Source organism: Alligator mississippiensis, chromosome 8 (assembly GCF_030867095.1).
Source record: "Alligator mississippiensis isolate rAllMis1 chromosome 8, rAllMis1, whole genome shotgun sequence".
In the NCBI taxonomy this organism is placed as follows: Eukaryota; Metazoa; Chordata; order Crocodylia; family Alligatoridae; genus Alligator; species Alligator mississippiensis.
Genome location: NC_081831.1, coordinates 34,145,348 through 34,170,138, shown reverse-complemented (window position 1 = coordinate 34,170,138; position 24,791 = coordinate 34,145,348). Strand labels below are relative to the sequence as shown.

Genomic DNA, 24,791 nt, shown 5'->3' with positions numbered 1-24,791 from the left:
CCTGCATGTTAATGGGCTTAACGTTTTAGAGTCTGATTTGTGAGACTGTGAAGACGTTATGAGCAGATTCTGGGTTTGGACATGTACGCTCAAACTAATTCCCAGTACTCATGTCAGGTATTTTGTTCCATAAGTAGGGGAGTAGATGGAGCATGTAAAGTATTTGAAGAAAATTTACTTATTCTTGATTTCGAAGTCTTCATATTATGGTAATGGTGAGCTTGTGACATGACACCTGGTAGATGCAAAGTGCTCCAACAGTTCTTCCGTTTTCATGCATTGTTCAAGTCTTAATAGTAAAGATATCAAGTTTGAAAGTGGTAAAGAATAAATGTATGTGTTTGTACCAGCAGGTGGACTTTTAGAATGAGGGTCTGACTTCTTTTTGATGCACTTTTTTCTGGCAAGGGATTTGTTGGTATTTGTTTTAGCTAATGCTATATTTGCAGTTTTGGGTGCAAGGCATCCATTATTTTTGGATTTGGAAACCTTGCATTTCCCAGATACAATTAAGTGATGGTATTCTATCCTTAATTGTTCATAAGCTGTCCCGTAATTTTGCTTTTAGTATTTTTTTTTCATAAAATCATTTAAAAAAAAATGTTTTCTTCTGAAACAGATCTTATGTCTGATCCAGAATGTTTCTGTGTCTTTTTTTTTTTTTTTTAATGCTTCCAGATTACTAGTAAAAGCAAAGAGTCGACATGGGCCCTGATTCATAGTGTGAGTGATGCATTTTCTGGTTGGCTGTTGATGCTCTTAATAGGTCTTTCAGCAGGTAAGAACAAATGTCAATTTAAAACAAATTCACAGTTTTTTACTGCAGTGTCAGCATTAGTTCCTTGCCCACATCCATGCCATGACCACAGCATGTGATTCTCTGGCCCAGAGATTGTTAGCCATAACTGACATTTACAGTTCTGATTTACATGGCTTTGTAATATAACATGCAATTACATTTGAGGAGTGACAACCATAGTGCATAAGTGTAACCTTAAATATAAAACCCAGCAAAAATAAAACTAGATGAATAAATTTGCTGAATCCAAAAGGAAATATCCTCTAACTGGGCCCCTAATTTGAGAGAGCTGCTGTCAGTCCCGTGGCCTTCAGGGACTGAAAGCAGAAGCATTTCTTCTTGGTTTTAGCAGGTCTGCTGGCATAAAGGCAATAGGGGGCTTCCCAGACCATTCAGGGACTTAAAAATTTGCAGATACCTTTACAGTGCACCAGAAGCCAAGTCCAAGCTGGCACAACAGAGGTAGATCAATACACTGCAAATGTTCTTTGGGAGAAGCTGCTAGATACCTGCAATAAATGATGCAGATAAGAACTCTCTTAATATTTACATAAACATTTGCCTATTGATAAGCAGGGATTGTAATTAGTTTTAGTCAGTTTATCATTAACATGCTTTGGAGAAGTGTTACTAAACACTCAGATTCCAGAGGGCATGCTATATTATAGTGAGCCTTGTTCATAAAAGGACCAGGTGAACATCATTGATGGCTGCCACCTTGTTGATTAAACCAGGGTGGCCAACCTCAGTGTGCATGCCACAAGTGGCATGGGCAACCTCTGTGTGGCACACAGCAGATCGGGGAGGGGACAGGTACCAGATAGGGAAGGGAGCAGAAAGTGGAGCCACAGATCAGGCAGAGGAAGATCAGAGTGGCATTCAGGCAAGATGTGGGGCTAATTTATGACATGCCTGCCAAAAAAATTGCCCCCCGGTGGATTAAATGCACATAAATAGTTCTTTCAAGGTTGGCACTGGGAGACAACTTGGATAAACAAATCCATTCTGCTTTAATGATGTTGGAGACCATGGGCGTTATTGTCAGCACAAAAGCTGATGGCTTCTTAGCCAAGCAGCCCATTGAATCTAGTATAGTGAAGGTAAGCCAGTTGCTGTCTCTAGTGGCATATCCAGAAGCACCTTTTTCCCCATAATTTAAATAACACATCTCACTTTGCTTAATTATGCTGAAAAATAAAGGTTTTCTTTTTTGCTCTTAAATTGATGTTTGTTCTATAATGTAGAAATACTTTGTCACTACAGTTAACGTGTGCCAGCGTGTTTGGCAGTGCATTTAGGTGTGCCCAGTCTGTGTGAGATCATCCCTAACATTTCTCTCGGTTTTAAAATTAGGTTCCTTAGCTGGTCTGATAGATATTTCTGCCCACTGGATGACAGACTTGAAAGAAGGGGTGTGTCTAAAAGGCTTTTGGCTTAACCATGAGCACTGCTGCTGGAAAGCTGAGACACCCTTTGAAAACAGGGACACGTGTTCAGACTGGAGGATTTGGTCTCAGCTTATTATTGGCACATCAGAGGTGATGTACAGTAAGAATTTTTCTGTTGCTCATGGTTGTTGCTTACTGATTTTTTTTGTGTGACATACTGTAACTATACTACAAACTCATTATGTCTGGGGTTGGGGAACAGTTTTCAGACTTGATGATGGCTGGTTTCTTTCAGTATTATGGAAAATGCAGTTGCCTTTTTTCCATTTGTATCTAACGAGGGTAACAAAAACTTATGACATTGTGAAAAGGTATCAGCGTGCTAATACCCATTTGAATAGTCTTACAGAGCATTTTCATCCTGGTTTAAGGTGATGTGCAACTTTATTTGTTTGTTTTTAACAGGATTAAAAACTTGGGTTAGGGTATTTCTCTGTTTAAAATACTACCATGTCCAGTCACTAAGATATTCTTGTGCAAGTGATAGTGTACAGGTCAGTCGCATCATATGCACATTTAACTTGCGTGAATTCAACTATTTGGGGTGGGAGGGGGGGCGGGGCTTGAGTCTGCACGCGGCGCTGCCGCTTACCTGGAGGCCTAGCCACCACCACGCTGCCAGCGGTGGCTACTTCTGCCTCCAAAACCTCCCACTGCTGCCATGGAGCCGTGCCCGGAGCTGTGTGGCTGGCTGCTGGGCGGCAGCATGGTGGTGGCTGGGCGGCATGCAGCCATCCCCACCATCACCCTGCGCTGCGCTGCTGCCGCCGGCCGTGCAGCTCTAGGCACGGCTCCGTGGCAGCGGCGGGAGGTTTTGGAGGCAGAGGCAGTCACCGCTAGTCAAATTGCTGGCACGGTAATTGACTATATGCGATTTTCATCTTATGTGCTGACTTTAGAACATAACCCCCGCATAAGATGCGACTGACCTGTATATCTTTATTCTTCCACTGATCCCATATATGTCACTATCAGCTAGTGCAGATTAAGATTTAATACATTGCATCACACATTACCAAGCAATTTTAATGTTGACCACACTATACAATACAGGCTTTTTTTTTAAGCTGCTGCTTGTTTCATAGGTGACATCATTTTGATGTAGGATTTCTGTCTAAATCAGTGTTTGTTTCTCTTTGCATTTCAGGGTGCATTTGCATACATTCTCAATTACTTTATGTATGTTATCTGGGCCTTATTGTTCTCCCTCCTGGCTGTGTCACTTGTCAAGGGGTTTGCTCCTTATGCCTGTGGCTCAGGAATCCCAGAGGTGAGTCAGACTGTTTATTTGTTTTCTTTCCTGAAAGAGTTTTAAAAACACTTGATTTGTCTGGCTGAAGTTTATTCTTTGGGTTGAGCATTACTCATGAAAAACTAGACTTCCTTGCAAATAAAACTGGGTAAGAAATTTCATAGGAAGTTCTAATTGATGCTTAAAGTTTTACCATTAAAACAATGAAGTGTCTAGTGTCTTAAAGCTAGAGACAGAAGTTACATATAAATAGTGTAAGACTTAACCGATTTTAGGTCAAACCAGTTTATGGAATTTCTGTTCCAGTTCTCTTGCCAGTTCAAGTTAACCCACAGTTCCCCAGCATCTCAGGTTGCTTTGCATCCCTGGGCTGTGCTGTCTGCTGCAGTGGAGAAGGGTCTGCCTTGCCCCTCTGCTCCCCCAGACGGGGTTTGCCTGGCACAGGGAGAAGGCCATGTAGGCTCCCCGTCCCATCCCTGGCTCCCAGCTGGGGCCCAGCTTGGGCATGGGGAAATGGGGAGAGTCTCTGTGGGCTCCCCCACCCTGCATCAAGCAGACAGGTTGGTGGCACCAAGCAGACAACTCTGGTGCAGGATCAGAGAGGTTCCCCCCCACCCGCCCCCAGCTGACCTGGCCACACCCCTGGCTCCCAGCTTGCTCCCAGTTTGGGCAGGGCAGTATGGGGGGAGCCTCCACGGGCTTTCCCCCCACTCCCCGCCAGGCAGTTGGGGCTGGGGGGTCCAGGGCTGGGTGGGGTTTGGGCTCCCCATCCCTCTCCTCAGCTGGCCTGGGGAATAGGGGCTAGGGCAGGGACAGATGAAGGGAAGTGGTACTCGCTTCTACCCTGGGGGCCTTCAAAATGAGGCTAGATAATCACCTGGCTGGGGTCACTTGACCCCAGCTCTCTTTCTTTCCTGCCCATGGCAGGGGGTTGGATTTGATCTGCTCAGGTCCCTTCCCACCCTATCAACTATGAAACAGTAATGCCTACTATGATCTGTCTGCTCTGAACAGGGCTGGAGCTGGCTGTGGCCCCTGCCTCCCTTCCGTCCCTGTACACCAAGACCAGCACTAGGTGCCACATCTTGCATGCTTGCTCATGAGGATGTGCAGCCCCCACACCCAGAGATTGAACTGTCTTTGCCCAGTGCCCAGCATTACCCAGCCCAGGAGGACCTGCCCCTGGCATGCTTGGCAAGCTTGGTCTGTGCCATTGGTGGCAGATGAAGGGAGTCATGGGGAGCAGGGTGTTGCTTCTGCCACTGGATCCGTGGCAGAGAGACACCAGGGCTGGTTCAAATTTCTGGTGCTCGGACTAAAAATCAGTGAGCTGTGTTTGTATTATCATTGGACTGGTCTGTGGAGATAACTGAATACATCTTAGTATGATCTGGAAATACTCCTCCAGCAAAAAGTCTTGACTTTGCTACAGTATAATTGAACTTGTTTTCCTGCTTGAATGCTTGCGTTTAAGTGCAGTTAACATGCTCTAAATATAAGGTGTGACATGGTCCTTGCAGTGTTACGCAAAGAAAAGCAGTAAAGGAGAGAGCCCCTGCCAGTGGAGCAGCCCCTACTAGAGATCCAGCTAGTTCACAGGTCGGAAGGGACCTGAGCAGATCATCAAGTCTGACCCCCTGCCATGGCAGGAATAACTACTGGGGTCAAACGACACCAGCAAGGTGTTTGTCTAACCTCCTCTTAAAGACCCCCAGGGTAGGAGCCAGCACCACTTCGCTTGGAAGTTGGTTCCAGATCCTAGCCACCCTGACTGTGAAGTAGCGCCTCCTAATGTCTAGTCTGAATCTACCCTCTGCCAGCTTGTGACCATTATTTCTAGTCACTCCTGGTAGTGCTTGGGGGAACAGGGACTCCCCCAGTGCCTGCTGGTCCCCTCTGACTAGTTTGTAACAGGCCACTAGATCCCCCCCCATAGCCTTCTATTGTGGAGGCTGAACAGGTTCAGGTCCCTTAGCCTCTCCTCATAGGGCCTGCCCTGCTGTCCCCTGATCATGCGGGTGGCCCTCCTCTGGACCCTCTCAATGCTATCCACATCCCTCCTGAAATGCGGCGCCCGGAACTGAACACAGTATTCCAGCTGCGGCCTGACCAGTGTCACATAGAGAGGGAGGATCACCTCCTTGGACCTGCTTGAGATGCATCTGTGGATGCATGACAAGGTGTGGTTGGCCTTCCTGACCGCATTCCTGCACTGCCAGCTAATGTTCATTTTGGCATCAGTAATGATTCCAGGATCCTTTTCTACCTCTGCACTGACAAGGAGGGAGTTCCCCAGCCTATAGGTATGGTGCTGGTTCTTCCTCCCCAGGTGCAGCACCTTGCACTTGTCAGTGTTGACGTGACCATATCTGCAGGCTTTCATTTGAGCATTGAAGTTTGTGTTTTGACTTTCAGATCAAAACAATTTTAAGCGGTTTCATCATTAGAGGCTATTTGGGCAAGTGGACCCTGATCATCAAAACCATTACCTTGGTGTTGGCAGTGTCATCTGGCTTGAGTTTGGGAAAAGAGGGCCCCCTGGTGCACGTCGCCTGCTGTTGTGGAAATATCTTGTGTCATCTTTTCATCAAATACAGGAAGAACGAAGCCAAACGCAGGGAGGTAAAACAAGTGTTTATGTTGTGGGGAAAACTTTTTTTTTTTGTGTGGGTTTGGTACTACATGCTGAATATAAAATGGTTTCTGTTTTGCGTGTTGTTAATCGCACTCCTATGCAATATTTGTTTGGAGCAAAGGCATTTATCCTTTGGCTTCCACTGGCAAAATATTGCTAAGAGACGAAGGCATTTCCAAAGCCTGCAGAGGGCAGGAATTCATCAGATGCAACCTGATTCTGGTATGTAGTGTTACTTGCTATGGAGCCAGCTCTTCACCCTATGTGTATTCACACAAGTCCATTAATGCCAGCAGGGCCAACTACGTCAGTAAGATCTACTCAACGTGAATATTGGCTGAAGGAATGGGCCTTCTGACACTTGGATACCATGGTGACAGATGTGGCATGAGAAGCTAGTTAACAGGACAATATTAATCAAAAGTGTTGCTTCTTAACCTGTTATATTTTCTGACAACTCGTTGACAAATGTTTACTGAGAGATGTCTTATGTTACATTAGTTGCATTGTCTTCCACTAAGCATAAAAGCCACGCTATAAAAAAATAGGTTGGTCAGATGGAATCATGGTAACTGCAATACTGTGTCTTGTTTACAATTTAACTGCTTGATTACTCTGACCAACAGAGTGTATGGGCCATATACTTGTTTGTGGTGATAGAATTAATGTGGCAAAAATATTGTGTGTATGGTAAGATGCAGCTGTAACTTAAGTATTTTCTGAATATTTTTCCAAAGCAAATAAAGAATATTAATGTTGGAAAGGAAATGATTGGATGCAATTGTAAATTGCATCAGGCTTGCCAGGTTTGGGAAACTAAACAATTTAAATCTTTAATGGCAATGTTTTTAGTTTCTTTTGGAACATTACACGTCTTCAAATTACTTAAGTCGCTTTATTTCTTAATTCAAGTATTAAGCAAGTTCTAGAAGAGTAAATTGAGAGACTCAGTCTATCTGCTTAAATAGAGGAGCATTCTTATGTATGATTTCTAACTTTTCTCTTCTAGGTTTTATCTGCAGCTGCAGCTGCTGGCGTGTCAGTAGCTTTTGGCGCACCTATTGGAGGGGTGTTGTTTAGTCTGGAAGAGGTAACCTAAACTTTGTATTGGCTTCTGGGAAGCTGCACGCACAGATTGGCTTCTGGCAAGCTGGTTGCATTACTTCAGTCTTCTCCATGCCTGTTTTGATGTAGAGGGGTAGCCAGTTAAATATTTGGAGTATTTACTGTGGCCGGCAAAGCTTGTGCAATTCAGCTGAATGCTATGAATATTGGAGAGTTAACTTCTGGGAATGTGTTAGTGCCTTGCCCTTTTAGCAACACTGCTAGCTTCCCATGCAATGCTCTGCCAGTGCACTCTGTTCCTGACTTCTCTGTTTCTGCAGCCTTGTTTTCCACATCCCTCCAAATATAAAAAAGCCCTTCCCTAACACTTCAGTCTTGACCTAGATTCTCTGTACTAGTCATGCTCTGGTAGATTTCTGACTTCATTGAATTTTGTAGTAGTTTTTTGTGGCCACAGAAATGTGGATCATTTGCTCTTCTCTACTTTCAACCTTAGATTGGCAATTATTTCATTCTTGTTCCAAGTGAGTAACGGTCACAGTAATCACTGTGGGAAGGCTTAGCTCTTGTACAACTTACAAAATTAATTGTTGATGCACAACGAGGTATTTGGATTTGGCTACTGGCAATTTGTAAGATGCAGTGTTATCAAAATAATGCTGCTTACCTTTAGGGTGTCCCTTTAATGGAGCAGATGATAGGATTGGATCATGTGGAAGATGAGTTTCTTTGTGGTTGGCCAAAAATGTAACTCAAGTTCAGGCCTGGACACTTGATCTTATATTGAATTATTAACCAGCAGAGCTGTCTAGATGCCTTGTGCTGTCTGCTTAAATAAAAAAACATACAACTTGGAAGTCCTCTGACTTGATTCAAAATAGTGGAATTAGTCTGACACCTGGGAGTTCTCTTTGGTTATGCCATTCTCATCATACTTCAACGTTTAAAAAAGAGTGTTTTTTCAGTGAAGCAGCAGCTCTCACAGCTACTGCTATTTCTCAGTTACTTTAGAGGATTTAAAAAAAAAAAATGTTACTGTCTTGGTTCTGCAGCTTACTGAACAAATTCATTGTCCCTGCTTTTATGCCATGGTGATTTTCATTGGACCTCTTGAAATAAATAACTGAATCTGCCTTTTCTTTTTTTGTAGGTCAGTTATTATTTTCCTCTGAAGACGCTGTGGAGATCTTTCTTTGCTGCACTAGTAGCAGCATTTACTCTACGCTCCATCAACCCCTTTGGAAACAGCCGCCTGGTTCTGTTTTACGTTGAGTTCCACACGCCTTGGCATCTTCTGGAGCTTGTGCCGTTCATCCTCCTAGGAATATTTGGTGGTTTGTGGGGAGCTTTCTTTATTCGCAGCAATATTGCTTGGTGTAGGAGACGAAAGACAACCAAACTTGGCAGGTATCCTGTTCTGGAGGTTTTGGTTGTGACTGCTGTCACAGCCATCCTAGCCTTTCCCAATGAGTACACCCGTATGAGCACCAGTGAACTCATTTCTGAACTGTTCAATGACTGTGGGATTCTAGACTACTCCAAGCTCTGTGAGTACGTGAGTGACTTCAACAGCACCAAAGGAGATGATCTGCCAGACCGTGCTGCTGGTCCAGGAGTCTACACAGCGATGTGGCAGCTGGCTTTAGCACTTATCCTGAAGGTTTTCATCACCATATTCACCTTTGGCATGAAGGTGAGATCTTCATTAGAAGGATTGAGGTACAAGGATTCTTCAGATGATTGTTAGAAAGTAATACTAGTACTTTCTAAATGTAAAGGGTCAAGGGTTACGTTTTTTAGAGTGCCTTAGTAATTTTTAAGAGCCCAAATCCCATGCAGGTTCAGTGGAGATTAATATGTAGAAAAGCAGCATGCTATTAGTGGTGTTGCTAAGATTGTTCTGTACACAGATACAGATTGCAACAATTTCTGGAGTAGATACATGAGCAGTAGGGCTGTGTGAAATGGTTTTTTTTATTCTTTTTGAAGTCATCCGTTTCAGAGGACAGTGATTTGTTTTGGTGTTTTGGATCACAGTCCTATTTAGTTTTGGCCGAATCTGTTTCGAATGGGCTGCAAGGGAAGTTTTGCACAGCCCTACCCTGCTGGGCGTGGATGCAGGGCCCTAGTGGGGAGCAGGCGGTGGGTTACTTGTCACTGCCCTGCAACCTGGCTTTGCAGGGAGCAGACATCCAGGGCAGGCAGCAGTAGGGAAGAGATCCCGGTGCAGGTCTCTGCTCCCTGCAGAGCTAGGTTGCATAACAGGGATTCCCCAGCCCCCGGTTCAATTCCTCACGTGTTTCCGGGTGGTGCGGGCCCCCGGATCTGCATGTCGGGTTTCAGCAGGCTGAACCACCCCCCCCCCCCCCCCCGGAAGAGCTGGGGAAATGGTCAGAGAGCTGGGGAATCGAACTGGGGGCTAGATGTCAGTATCAGAGCAGTCCTTCTCTCCTCCCCATCCCTCCTTTCACCTCCCTGGTCTTAGTTTTTGTTTCCCTGCAAGCCCAGCCCCAAAACTCTGATATTCTTTGAAACATTTTGGAGCTTTCCGATTCATTTCAGAGCTGTTTCAGATCCTTCCGTTTCTATACGGATTTGGTGTTTCAGGTGCTGAAACGGCTGCCGAAATTTCGCACAGTCCTAATGAGCGGTTCTCCTGAGGTAACTGCCTGCTGCAGATCCCTTGCCACTTGCAGTTACCTTGGGATGAACATGATCCATCCATCAGTTTAACATATGTTAGTGTGTAATTACACCTGGCTTCCTGGGAGGTAACTCTTACTCCAGAGTGGAGTATACAGCTTTGTGTTTACTTTGCATTTACCTTGGTGCAGTCTGCCTTTACAGAGATGTACATTTGTCATGTGCCTGCACCCTTGTACATTTTCCCAGTCAATCAAAGTTGCCGCCCTTCCCTGCCTTCTGCCTAACTACAAACTAATACTGTTAACTACATCCCACTGAGATCGTTTTTGGTTTTGCTCTAGTCTTACTACATCTGATTATGCTTAGAAAGTGGTGGTTAGCAGTTTGTTTGGTTTTTCTTACTTCCACTACCACAGTTCCTGGACTAATTGCATTTTTGACCCCTACTGTGGGGTTTTTTTGGTTTTTGTTTCCTTTTGAGCCCACCTCCCCTTTAGGTAGCAGGCCTTTGTCACCTTGTCTAGTGGGAGAATTTCACCCTCTTGAACAGCACCTGGGTTTAATTCACCTAGGATCATTGGGGGCTGGACCCAATGATCTCATGAGGTCCCTTCCAGCCCTAAACATCTGTGAATCTCAGCAGACCTGGATTTATCTTTTGTTCCCTGGGGTTTTGTTGCACCCGCCAGGAGGAGCTGTGATGGCTGTAACTAGCAGCTGTAGAGCCTCCTTGTAGTGTCTGAGAGTAAAAGAACATTTAAAAGAAAAACATCTTAAGCAGTAAACTGGTTTCTGTTCAGGTTTGCTAGCTTATTCCCTGGATCTGGGGAAAGGCCCAAATCCTTCAGACTCCTTTAGCACGCTCCCTGCATCAACATCTTCCCTTCTCAGCCTCTAAGGGCTCCCCTTCCCCTCTTGCGAAGCCTTTAAAAGAACAAAAGCACAGATTTATTGTGTTTGATCTCTAGCAAAAGAGAGAGAGCTTATCTTTTCAACTTGCAGCCTGGAAGTGTTTACTGGGAGGCTGCTTATCTAGATCCATTGTGTTGCTTTCCTGCTTGTTTTTTTTCCAGCAGCTCCCTGTTAAGCCAGATTCATGCAGGACAGTCTTAACATATCATACAGTAACTTGACTTCCTTAACCAGGTGACAGTGTTCATGAAACTACAGTGCATATGTATCCTTAGATGATTATACCACATCCCAACATCCCTCACAATTATTCTTGAAACTTCTTAATGCAGCAAGGGCTGCAACTGTGAATTGTGTAATACTCCTGAAGCCAAGCTAGAGCTTGAGGGTGAAGTAGCATATACAAACCACAGAATTGCAGTTGCAACTTTTTATTGCATGAACAATTGCAGTTTAATTTCTGGTAGGGTAAGAATGAAGCTGTAGCCTGCATCCTCCCATGCTGCTGCATTTTTTTTTTGCATGTACAGCAAAGATGTGTATTTCTAAAAACACAGCCTCCAGGAATCTGGTCACCTTGCTTTCTTTTGAATTGCCATTCCTTAAGATTAATTAAAATACCCTGACACAATTTCATACCATACCTGTTCAGAAAATTACCACTGAGCCATAAATGTTATAACTGATTCAGGCAGACAAGGTTCTTTGGGTGAATCTAATATCTTTTATTAGACCAACTTAAATAGTTGGAAAAATGTGTCCTTAGACCAACACGGCTACAGCCTAGCCCCCTATAACTGATTCAGGTTTCTTCCAGCTAAAGACTAAGGTTGAAATGAGGCAATGTGACTAAAGCTAAATATCACTTTCCCTCTATCTGAAATGCAGTTGGGGTATTGCCATATTTCCAGTGCAGGTTAAGTGAAGAATCCTTAGATTTATGCAAGCCACTGTCTCCCTTAGTGTCGTAATGAAATGCTCCGTTATTATAGTGGACAACCTTCTATGGATAAAGCAGAGGTGCCAAGCATATGGCCTGCAAGCTGCATCCGGCCTGCAGTGCCTCTTCTATTCAGGTGGGCTGTTGATGGACTGCTGCAAATTGGCAGATGTGGCCAGGTGGACTGACTTGCTGCAGAATCTAGGGCCTTTGGGCCTCGACGGACATGGTGATTGATGGCTGGTGCAGTCCTTGTCCTCCAGCTGCTTCACCCACTGCCACTGCTGCAGTGCTACCTTTTTGACTGCCAGCCCCACCACTGCTACATGACCCTTGCCAGAGAGAGAGCTGCCATTGCTGTACAGGTTGTGGTATTGGCAGCAGTTCCAGCTCTGACTGCAGTGCAGGGCACATGGCAGGAGCTGAAGCTGCACTTCGTGCCCTGTGCTGGAACCACAGCTGCTGCTGCATGCCCCTAGTTAGAGCTGTTGCTGCCATGTGCCTCATGCTGGAACTGCCCCATTCTGGAACCACCCCGTGCCTCAGGCTGGATCCAGCCTGAAGGGGAGCCCCATGGTCTGGATTTAGCCTGGGGTGCAAGGTGAGTTGATGCCCTAGGTATAAGGTAAAATGCTTATTCAGAGTTTGAAGAATTAGAGCTATGCAACCAGGTAGACAGGTTAACTAGAATTACTTAATGTTTCATAAGCCAAATATTCTTGTGGATTATGCTGAATTGGCTTCATAGATTTCATAGGTTTCTAGAGTCGGAAGGGACCTATTAGATCATTGAGTCTGACCCCCTGCTCTCGGCAGGAAAGAGTGCTGGGGTCAAGTGACCCCAGCCAGGTGCTTGTCTAACCTCTTGAAAACCTCCAAGGTAGGGGAAAGCACCACCTCCCTTGGAAATTCATTCCATATTTTGGCAACCGTCACCATAAAGAATTACTTCCTGACGTCCAATCTAAATCTACTCTCCTTCAGTTTATGGCCGTTGTTTCTGGTAATTCCGAGGGGCGTCCTGGTAAACAGATCATCCCCCGTTCCCTGCTGACCCCTCCTGAGGAGTTTGTAGACAGCCACAAGATCACCTCTCAGCCTTCTCTTGCGGAGGCTGAAGAGATTCAGGTCCCGCAGTCTGTCTTCATAGGATCTTACCTGCAGACCCTCAACCATATGAGTAGCCCTTCTCTGAACCCTTTCCAGGTTATCCACATCCCTCTTGAAGTGCGGTGCCCAAAACTGCATGCCCCTAGTTGCAAAAAAACAAAACAAAACAGTACTCCAGTTGCAGCCTTACCAACGCTGCATAAAGTGGAAGAATCATCTCCCTAGACCTACTCATGATGCACCTGCTAATGCAAGACAGAGTGTGGTTAGCCTTGCTTATTATCTCATCACACTGGCGACCCATGTTCATGCTTCAAATAAACATGATTCTAAACATTGCAGTAGATGACATTGGCATTCTCACAGCTATATTCATAACTGCTGCTAAACCAATGCCCAGTTCTGGCAAGAAACTTTTCTGAGGTCACTTAATTTCAAATGAGTCATTTCACAAGCAGCAAAACAGCTCTTGTCGAGCTATTTAGGCAGTGGGGAGCAGTAGTGTGTGTGTGTAGCTATTTCATTAATTCTCATAGGAAAATGGTTTATTAGAAACTCCTGAAAGCAGAGCAGTAGTAACCTGAGATCAGTAGTAAATCGTGAATGTAGAGGTACTTGATTATGACTTCATACACAAACCAAACAGGAAGTGGACAAAAGGATCAAGCTAGACTCTAGAATATCTTGTCTACATAGCTCACCAGCAAAATGTCTCTTTCAACATGTAAAAAATATGTTAAGAGCAACAGCTAGAGTTTTTATGCATGCTAGACACTAGAGTTTTATTTTAGGGTTATGAATATTAAAAGTGCCTGTGTAAGAGACAGATGACATTGTGTGGTAACTAAACATTCCTCTGGGATGTGGAGACTTACCTTTCCTTTATTTGCAGAGTAAGGCACAGTATCTCTCCAATTAGCTTGTCACATTTTCTTACATGGTCAGTCCTTGGTTCTCTCGAGCCTTCCGTTGTTCCTGGGAGTGAGCAGCAGGTCAATCCAATGTATGTAAGGACTTCAGAATGAATGTGGCTGCAGTGGGGAAGTATTGTCCAGGGAGCCTCTGGGGAAAAATGTGAATATATTCACTAGTTCACATAGGGGACAGTGGCAGGAAAAGCATGCATACCAACTGCTAACCTTTTGGTGCGACCAGGGGATATTCTTGTGTAATAGCCGTAACTTGTTGCTAATGTGATTCTGTATTCATCTTCTAATTCTGTTACTCCTCAGTGTATACTCTATTCTGTTGAGCAGTGTCTCCTTTACCATGCACTGATGTGTTTTTATTGATAGGTTCCTTCAGGTCTGTTCATCCCCAGTATGGCTGTTGGTGCCATAGTAGGTAGACTACTAGGAGTAGGAATGGAGCAGCTGGCTTACTATCACCATGACTGGACTATCTTCAGTGGCTGGTGCAGTCAAGGGGCTGACTGCATTACTCCTGGACTTTATGCAATGGTTGGGGCTGCTGCATGTCTAGGTAAGCAATATGTGTTTACTTAAGCTGATGTAGTACTGTTAGTCATTGAGGGTGCTTGTACATGTGATGGTCATCACGATGTATGCGTGATGAAAGCGTAATTTGTGTGGCTTAATAGTATCACACATTACACTTGCGCCAGTTTTGGGAGTTTTAAATGACTTTGCATCATTGCAAACTAAACTACATCTGGATGCAGTTTTGCAATAATGCATCTGTAAGCTTGCCGTCTGGCTGCGGGAGAGGCAGGCAGGCTCCACAGAAAAAAAGGATTGTGACTCTCGCCACTTGCCTTCAGCAGGCACCTGATCCTCTTTATTCGGAAGAGCCTGCCTGCATCTCCCACAGCCGGGGGGTAAGCTGCCAGTGAGCCAAGCAGCTCCTGAGCTGTGGGAGGCCCTGGTCCTTCCCTCCATGGTTGTGGCGCCCCCCCTGGGCTCCCTGGGCAGGCTGCTAGCGGGCCAGGGACTGCCCCAGCTCGGAGGCAGCACCTGGTCGGATCCAACTCTTCCCTGAGCTTGCCAGGGCTTCCAGTGCTCAGTGCACTGTCCCCGTTGCCTGGAACTGTGTGGGAATGGGCTGGCTTGTCCCTGGGGCAGCTTGGGAAAGTGGCAGGAGGGCGGCTGGTTGTTCTGGCAGCAGAAGAAAGTGACAGGCATCGTGCACAGGATGCTGGAAGCCTGCCAAGCCTGTGTTTCCCTGAGCCTGCCTACGCACACCATCCCTGCTACGTTCTCCAGCCATCAACATACTCAATCACCTTCCTGCTGCATCTCTGGGCCAGGCAGGTTCTGCAAAAAAATAAAAAAAATTAAAAAAAAGTATTGGGCTCCTTGCCGCTTCTACTTTCAGCCAGGTGCCTGGCTGCTCCCTGGGTGGGCTTGGGGAATGCTTGGATCCATCCAGGTGCAGCTTCTAAGCTGGGGAACCCTTAGCTTGCTAGCAGCCTGTCCAGGCAGCCCTGGGGGCCCTGCCACCATGGAGGGAAGAACTGGAGCCCCCTGCAGCTCAGGGGCCACTCAGCCCTCCGGCGACTTGGCCCCTGGCAGCTTGCCCCCCGCCTGCAGACAGGTTTTAGTTCTGACAATAAATAAATAAAAAAGGATCGGGCTCCTAGCTGTAATGTGAAGGAAAATTTGAAAGTGTGGGTTTCAATTTAGGGGGCATAGAATAAAACCTTGGGGACTCAAGCAGCACTCAGATTGCTAGTTCAGAAAATGATGTGATTACTTGTTACTTGTCTTCATTGAAAACATTTTAGTATTAAGATGCATAAACTTGCATTTCACAGCCGTAAAAATGGCTGACCAATACCAAACAAAAACAGGTGGAGATACCTGTATTTCCTCTTGTAATCAAAGCAAGTGAAAGTGGCCCCTTTGACCAGGTCAGAATGTCACCTGTTGTGGAGATACAGTGGCCTCTGAAAGTAAAGTGTTATGTACTTGTTTTAGTGCTTGAAAGGCTTCACACATTTATTGTGCAATTAAATAGTTTTGTGGCAAATTCACTTTTCCATTATTCAATTAAAGTAATCAGCTGTCCAGCAAACCAAGTCTGAGGAACAGCAGTATGCTGTCAAAATACTTGTATGTTATCAAAATAATTGTAACAGGTATAAATATCAGGCGTGTTATAGAGGTTCTGACAGCTCTTTGGAGAGAATCTTGAAAGTCAGTGGATCTGCCATCCCACATAGGACAGAATCTGATCACACTTGTCATTACAAGTATGCTCTGTTATCAAGTAAATGTGTATGTTTTGGCTACGTCTGCATGTTGAAAAAAACAGCTGAGAGTAGTGCTTTATGAGAGAGTGACACTGGAACCATTTTTTCTAAAACCAGCTTAATGAGAAGGTCGCCCACAATCCAGACAGAAACATAATATAAGTTGAGCCTGAAAGTATGGACATTTCTAATAAACCAGCATTTTATATGAATGCTTTTTCCAGTATAACTTTGAAAATGTTTTCTCTGTAGGCAGAATGAGATCATACAGTGCATCCTTCTCATAGCAGAGCCTGTTTTAAATAGTTTGCTAAGTAGCCATTCAATACCCATTGTAAGGGATTTTCTGTTGGAAATTTTTTGAAGTGTGTTAGAAGCTTTCAACCTTGTGTTTTTGTTTTTACAGGTGGAGTAACCCGTATGACTGTGTCACTGGTGGTCATTATGTTTGAACTTACCGGTGGACTGGAGTATATTGTTCCCCTAATGGCAGCGGCCATGACCAGCAAGTGGGTGGCAGATGCAATTGGACGGGAAGGCATCTATGATGCCCATATTCGCCTCAATGGTTATCCCTTCCTAGAGGCCAAGGAGGAGTTCTCACACAAGACTCTTGCAATGGATGTCATGAGGCCACGACGGAATGACCCTCCTCTGACTGTCATCACTCAGGACAGCATGACTGTAGAGGATGTGGAGGTCATAATCAATGAAACCACGTACAGTGGCTATCCAGTTGTTGTGTCACGGGAGTCACAAAGGCTTGTTGGTTTTGTCCTCAGGAGAGACCTCATCATTTCAATAGGTAAGAGCAGAAAGACAAAGTTCAACATGGATTAAGTGTTGCATCTGGAAGCCTCTGACTGCCACCTCCATATGTACTTTCTAAATTATCAGTACCATGGTTTTAAGATTCAGTGAGCAGTCCCACTGTAGACCATCTGTGCTAGGGCCATGTACCATATAGTTTTCTGAATTTTAGTATGCAAGGTACCGTTCAACACGTGTAGTTAAATCACTGCAACTACTCTTAGGCCGTGTGTAGACTAAGCAAGGGGCATGTGTGCACGACACTTTAAAGCAGGTTAAATGCTTGTGCATCACTTTAATGGTGTTTGCACACATTGGTGGCATATTGCGCAGTAATTCCAGCCTCTGTAGCAACTTTGGCAGTGTAATGCACCTTAGATGACTTGGGGCACAGCAAACTAAAAGTCCTCTGAGGAGTTTGTTTGCTGCCCTACAGCTGTGGAGTGAAGCACCAGGCTTCATGCAGCTCAGGAGCTCTGCAGGCAGCCTGGCAACAGCCTGGGAAGGCAGGCTCTGCCCAAGGGAAAAAAATAATCGGTGAACCTGATCTTTTTCTTCCCCCCCTTCCCTGGAGCCTGCCTGTCTGAGCTGCGTGGGAACCTGGTGCTTCCCTCCACGGCTGCAATGCCCCCCCAAAACCGTCCAAGCTGGGTGTCTGTGGGTGGGTGCCACCTGGTGTGGGCCATTGCTGCCACAGAGGTAAGCTCCAGCCCTCCCCACAGCCCAGGGACCGCTCTGCCTGCCAGCAGCTCACTCTCCCCTCCCCGCTGCTGGAGAGGCAGTTGAGTTCAAGTGTGTTCACAACATAAGGCTTTAAAGGGCCCTAAATTGCAGCAGTGTTTTTAAAAACCCACTGCTTCAATTTAGGGCCCCCATTTCGTGTACACACACCCTTAATTCCTAAACTCTTAAAGAACACTGATATGGCATTTAAACATTCTCCCCAGCGAAAATCTAAAATTATCTTGATTTAACTGTGGAAAGTACTTTAAAAAGTTATCTTTGACAGCAAGTCTCACTGTAGCTTTGCAGCCTTGCAGTGAGAGTATTTTCTCCACATCCAAAGCAGTTTGAGACAGCAGTGGCAAATCTGCAGACACAAAGGCTGGGGTGAAAAGTGGTTTCCACCTCTCCCTACCATACTGAAGACAAGTTGAGACGAGCATGATGTCTGTACTTCTGCTTCTGTGCCACTCTAGATGGGAGCATGAGCTGCTTTGTGATAAACCAGAGTTCAGTACTGGGCCATGATTGGAGCCAATGGGAAAAAGGAGACCTTTCTTTGTCATAAGTCTGTGGGACCTGTTGTATTCTCTCCTGTTTATTTCCAGCCTCATAAACCCATGCACTGGCTCTGCACATTTTACCTTTTGTTATCCTCTGTGTAGTCAGCAGTGTTTACAGGCTAAGACTTGAAATTATGCAGTTTGGGTCAGAGGGGGTGGGCAGGGCTAGGAACCAGCCACTGCCACCACCAGTTTTCCCTGCTGTGGCATGGGGGAAGTATCCACTATTGCCATTTCTCTCCTCTGTGGCATGGAGAAAGTGCTTGCTGCCAAAGCGCTACATCCACAGGCCAGATCCCAGGGTTCCAACCTATAGGTTGCTGAACTCTATGGGATGAGATCTTTTCAGCTGAACAGTTGAGCACATGGGTCAAGGAGGGACACACAACTCTTAAGCCTTAACCAGTTTTGTCCACGGTGCTGCTTTCCGCATGAATGGTATGACAGTTGCGTACAAATCTCTGCTGATTTCAATGGTCATCTCTCTGTGATAGACTTGTTTCGCAATATGGGAACTACTGCTCTTGCTTTTTTCTTCTTTTGTGCCATGCCAAGTGCTTTAACCATTGACAATGAGAGGGGAAGAAACACAGGAAGGGTCTACTACAAAGATTTTGTTTCCTTCCTTGGGCTGGGTTGTGATTTAATGTGACACTTCTTGTTTTCATTTCATCATGAATCTCTAGAAACTCAAAATGAACAGTTTACTTTTCCCTAAAAATTCACAGCAGTCCACTTTTGTGCATGTCAGAGAACAGGATTCAGTCCCAGTTGTGAACCTCATCTAAGTGCTAAACATTTTAATCAATGTTACAAATTCAGATTTTTGGAAGTCAAGTTAGCTTCTAGCCTAGGGACTATGTAGGCAATAATGGAAAAGAATTGGGACTCTGATATGGCTACTGTCAGATTGATCTGTTTTTGTTGGCAGACAAATCTGATGCACATTAAAATAAACTGTTCATAAAGGAGAGAATCTTGACCAGGATGCATGGACTCTGTGCAAAGAAAATGTTTTTCTCATCAAGTGCCCATACTGTGATTAGTCCATAAAGTAAGGTGCATTAAAACCTCTCTTCCTCATAAATCTGGAAAGAATCATAGGTAATTAGTGGATAGGAATACAGATTCTGTGTGGCTATTCTTGGATTTCATTTTATCCTTTTATGTAAAACTTTAAAGATGGGCATATTAAAGATCCTTTTAAAATTGCAGTTGAAATGTAAGCTCTTACGGGGCATGTAACTGCTCCTGAAAAGTATTGAGCCTAGCACTAGCATCTCTGACACCCCTGTGTCTCTACAGCAGCAGCAAAGTGACACACTGTGTCTTGCAGCACCAAAACTTAGGCAGAATGCTTAAGTTTGCCACAGAACTTAAAACAATGTGCAGTGGTTAAGTAGAGCTTATCAGCAGAAGGGAGTTCATAGAGTCATAGGAGAAAAGAGCTGGAAGGGACCTCAGGTGGTCAATCAAGTTGGTGTACCCCCTGCTCAAGGCAGGATCATCCCTATCCAAGCCATCCCATACAAGTCCTTGTCTGACCTATTCTTAAACTACATAATCAACCCTGGTTCCCATGAGGGCTGTGATAATCATTTGATGATATAGAATTACTGTCAGACTGTCTTCCTATGCAAGTTGTTGGCTGTACGGCCTGAGATGAGCACCTACTACTTACTGATTTGGATAACTGAATGAGGTGATTGCCATATGAGCAGGGGCAGAGAGATTAAAGGTTGTGCTTCAGATATCTTTTATAACTGACAACTTCTTTCATCCAGAAAATGCCAGGAAGAAGCAGGATGGGATTGTGAGCACTTCAATTATTTATTTTACTGACCACTCTCCACCACTGCCTCCAAGCTCTCCGTCCATGCTCAAACTCAGGAGTATCCTGGACCTGAGTCCTTTCACAGTGACAGACCAAACACCCATGGAGATTGTTGTGGATATATTTCGCAAGCTAGGACTACGCCAGTGCCTTGTCACGCACAATGGGTAAGAGCACTGCAGGGGTGAGTAGTGGGATGCTGACTAGGAACAGCAAAACACAGAAAGATTTAAAGAGCAGTCACAGCTTGGCAGAAAGCTGTTCTGAAACAGTAAATCTTTCTGGGAAAGGCAGTAATGTAAACAAAGAGTGGGGATATTGAAGCCATGAAGCATGGCACCATGTGGTAAAAATATTAAATATCACTATGTTGAAGAAAAGCAGGGGGACAAGTTCAAATAATATTTTCTACTTCAGCCCCAGCAATGTGCATAATGTTAATACTGGTTCCTGTTAGGGTGCTTTTAGCCAATACACGGTAGAATATTTTTTTAAAACTTGCCAGGAAGGGGTTTGGGGAAATTTATTTAATAATGAGTTTATAGATCTGCTTGTTAAGATACGATATCTTTTATTAGACCAACTAAAATAGTTGGAAAAATTCTTCTTTGCAAGCTTTTGGGTGCAAACACCCTTTGTCAGGCTGAGGAAGGATCGGCAGTTGGTCTGTGCTCTTCCTGGATGGAAAGATTTTTTTTTTTCTTCTATTTCATCCAGGAAGAGCACAGACCAACTGCAGACGCTTCCTCAGCCTGACAAAGGGTGTTTAACCAAAAGCTTGCAAAGAAGAGTTAAGATACATCACTCAAACTGCTTGTCCCTTATAACCAGGAATACTATTAATAATGTTGTCCATGAATCCTTTAACTTTTATGAGTAAAAATGACGACTTGTAAAAACTTTTTGGAGGCAAATGTGTTTGCTTCAGTTGCTTAAAGAAAATCTTTTGAATGTTTCAGAAATACTACAGTGGGGTGTTTCAACATTTCATCTGAAAAGTCTTGGCATTAGAGTAGACTCGTAGCATTCCAAGCCATGGAAACTTTTTTTATGATTAAAATGGATTAAAATTGTCATTGGAGATACTGTTATCACAGGGATCATCTCCCTAGGAGGGATTGGGGAAAGGACTTGCTATGCTAACGATCTGTTGTTAACTTTCCAGGAAACTACTTGGGATCATTACCAAAAAGGATGTATTAAAGCACATTGCACAAATGGCTAACCAAGACCCAGATTCTATACTCTTCAATTAAAAACAGACCCATAGGAATTGTGTGTTTGACACAACAAAAGGAACTTTGTAAAAGACCCTGGATTTTTCTCGTCTATTTTTATTGAGAACCTGGAGCTATCTTCAGAGTTTCCCTATATGGAGCTGAAGATAATCATGTTTTTTTTACAAGATAACTAATTGCACTACATAATCTGTGGAAATTTAATCTTCTCTTTAGAAGAAAAGACTTTTATTATATTGCTTTTGTGAAGTTGCATTGGAAAGATTCCATGAAGGAGTAAAAGCAAAATGCTACAGAATTAAATCTGTTCCTTTTTTTATTTTATTTGAATGCTTTCATAGCTAATGTGGGGAGGGAAAAAAAGTATCAGTCTTAAGTCTACAGAAGTCTTGGAAGAGGAGGATGGTTGCACATAGTTCTCAGGGGCTGCCTGAGAAAGGTGTAGTCATAAGTAAGGGCCATTGCTTCCTGATAGCTGCTTGGTAAAAACAGAAATCTGGTGCTTGCTTTTAAAAGCTTAAAAAAAAAAAAAAAGAGAGCTGATTGTTAGGGTGACTTTCTCCACTCTACATTTGAATTCAAGGGAAATCTACTAGTTCCTTTATGCACTGTCCAGCTAAATGAAAACTTATTTTGCTGCTTCAAGCAAAAAAAAAAAAAGTTTTCTACTGAAGCTGTACTCTGTTTCTAATCAGAATGTTGCTTCATTTTGGTTGGTCTTCTCTGAATGTATTTAACTTCCCTCTGTGGCTTACTCCCTAAAAGTACCCAAAGGAGAACAGAAGGTGTTATCGGTTGCTTTCTTGTAACTCCCCTTTTCTCCTAAACTGAAGGATCTCTCCTCCTTGACTTCTCTAAAAATGATTAATTGAAATGATTGACAGTTCTAAATTATTGCCCTAGTTTTTACTGCACTTCCAAGTAATCCTTAATCACATTTGATTATTGAACAACTGACCTCTTACCTAATCAGCAGCATCTTATGTTGTGAGGATATGGCTGTGGGAAGTCCCTGTATCCACAATGTTTACATGAATGCATGCGCCATGTGACCAGCCTCCTTTCTCTCTGTTGCAGTCTAACTCAGGATGGAATCCTGTCTGTAGGATTGAGTACACTGCCACTTTATGTACAGTCACCACTTCCTGTCTTGGTCTTATTACCAGCAACTATGCAATAAAAACCCCTTTATGACCACTCCAGCAGTACAATTCACATCCCTTCCCAAAATGTCCTTCTAAAATCATTGCGTCCCATACTCTATCAGAGTGCCGCTAATGAGATCACTTGACCGTTCACTGCAGATTCAGTCAGAAACCAGCCTGCTTCACTTTAGCAGCCACTTCAGACCAGGTCAGGTTAAGTTGGGATTGGCAGTGGAATTCAGCAAAGCAGACAAAAGACGATTGTCCATATAAAGTGAGTCAAAAGCTGAACTGTCAGAAGCTATGGGCAAAAATTGGGCTGACACTAACAACTTAATGGGAACTTTTAATCCATTTCTTAGATGGACAAACCTTGAACCACTGAAACAACCATTACCTTGAGAACAAGTTTGCCCCTCTTGGCACCCTTTCCTGAAAGGGACATAGGGAGTAAACTCTCCTTATCCTTAGGGATGGTTCCTTCAGACCAGGGCTCAGGCATGTTGGCAGGAGGTGATGTGCCTGCCATCCAACAAAGTATTGCTGCCCATGATAAACCTGGTCTGTGGGTAAGTAGGACTCCTCTCTCCAGAGCTGGCAGGTACCTTCCAGAAGTGCTAGAACTTGTCTTCAACATAAATAAGCTGGTTTCTTTTGGAAAACACTTATATCAGCTTCAAAACCACTTGCAATTGCCATTGCATCCTAACAAGATGACGATGTCTGCTACTCTGATTATATTGTTTAGTAAAGCTGAGTCAGCCGACCAAAATGTTATCAATAATAATTATCTTCTGTTTGGAAATAAATGCCTTGAATGTCTCTAATGTTGCTTGTTCGGCAGGAGACAGTTATGTTCCCTTTTTTATTACAGAAAGAATGCTTGTTAGTCCCATCTGTAGCCTTGAATGCTTCAGTGAGCTGTATTCAGGGCTTGTCATGAAGCTAATCATTGAGTGTTTGCCCTGTCTCATTTTCAGAGAACTGTCCCCAGTCTCATGACAAATGAATACTGTGCAATTCTGATTTCAAAAACTGCTATTAAAAACACTATTTTTGGTTAAGTTATAATCATATAGAGAACAAATGTGTTGTGTGTAACCCATGCAGTGCGTCTCTTCCTTTCTGGTACTGCAGGCCCAAGAAGGGACAAATGGCTGTAAGTCTCAATTCAAGCTCTTGTGCGCACTCGTGCATGTGCACACATGCACACGCCTGTCGCACAGCCCACCCACCCACTCTGTGGTCCCAATCTTATTTCTTTGCCTGATGTTATATGGTGCACCCTTTTTAGAAATGGTTAAAATGGCTTGAAGTTCTGTCCCTTGTCAAGGGCAGTTATAGGAAAACTTAAATGCTGAATTCAGCATTCCTAACCCCAAGTGCTGGATAATCATGAGACTAGTTTAAATGCATGAGATTTAGACTTAGTTGCAGTTAGTGCCAGAGTTAAGAGCTTCCACTTTACAGCTTGTTCTCCCTAATCATGATAGAACTATTTTTAAGATAGGGCAGTTAAAACTCCCATATAATCATGTGACACCTTCTTCCCTCCCCTGCAGCTGGAGCCGCAGATGGAAGTACCAAATATGTGAGTTGGGAATTCTTAATTTTTACCCACGCATAGTTGACTCCGGCTCCCAGAAGCAGGTTGTTCCTAAGAAGCTGTTATATGGTAGACCAGATGATAGGCTCCTCGAATCACTGAATGTTGGAAGAAGTAGAAGCAGTTGCATGCTTCAGTTTGAAGTGAGATAACTTAGCAGGCATGGTGCCAGCATGCATCTGGGTGGGACCAAGTTCTTGGAAAGGCCAGGAGTGTTGTCTGATAAGGGATTTCTTGCAGATCAGAAAGAAAAAACTAGAGGAAAAGAGGGGCCACCAGGGTACATTGAATCTTAAGTGTTGTAGATTGCTATCCAGCCTGTTCATGCTGAGGAGAGAAAACTGAGAACCTGTGGTGCAATGAGCAGGTAAGTGGGAATACATTTGTTCATCTCAGCTTGTTTTTACCCTGTCTTTTCTGGGAACTGAAGAGGAAGGCACCTTGCCTATATGTCAGTTTGTCTGTCACCTTTCTGGGGCATGGCATTAGGCAGAATTTCATCTGGTCTCTTATGTTCTTCTGCCTACATAACTTTGAGCTGTTGCCTTGGGACAGAAGTATTTTGAAAAGCAAAAAGCGGGGTCCACATGGAATATAACAATGGCCACCAGGTGGCAATGCTGTTTCTAAAATGTGTAAACCATAGGCATAAGAAACTCTTTACTGGGGAGATTGTGAGGCTGATACAAGCTCGGAGATAGTCGGTGCAAATAAGAAGAGCAATTGCGGGTCCAAGTCTCATGATTCATTTAAATCAGTAGAGGTCTGAAATTGTGTCTCTTAGGCCAAGTGTCTTGAATGCCAATGATTGCCTATGGTACAAGGGCAAAGAGACTGCTGTCTCTAATTAGGTG

General features: G+C 44.1%; 1 protein-coding gene across 4 annotated transcripts in view; it reads left to right on the top strand.

Moving 5' to 3' along the window:
- Positions 1 to 23,405, top strand: part of LOC102571896 (H(+)/Cl(-) exchange transporter 5) — a 91,479-nt gene extending 68,074 nt beyond the window's left edge. For all 4 annotated transcript variants that reach the window (XM_059732614.1, XM_059732612.1, XM_059732613.1 and 1 more), the window contains 10 exons: positions 679 to 778; positions 2,153 to 2,337; positions 3,395 to 3,517; positions 5,915 to 6,121; positions 7,144 to 7,224; positions 8,350 to 8,892; positions 14,103 to 14,289; positions 16,425 to 16,823; positions 19,899 to 20,115; positions 21,114 to 23,405. In XM_059732614.1, coding sequence (XP_059588597.1) covers positions 679 to 778; positions 2,153 to 2,337; positions 3,395 to 3,517; positions 5,915 to 6,121; positions 7,144 to 7,224; positions 8,350 to 8,892; positions 14,103 to 14,289; positions 16,425 to 16,823; positions 19,899 to 20,115; positions 21,114 to 21,204 — 2,133 coding nt within the window. In that variant the 3' untranslated portion in view covers positions 21,205 to 23,405. The remainder of the gene's footprint in view (positions 1 to 678; positions 779 to 2,152; positions 2,338 to 3,394; positions 3,518 to 5,914; positions 6,122 to 7,143; positions 7,225 to 8,349; positions 8,893 to 14,102; positions 14,290 to 16,424; positions 16,824 to 19,898; positions 20,116 to 21,113) is intronic.
- The last annotated feature ends 1,386 nt before the right edge of the window (positions 23,406 to 24,791 follow it).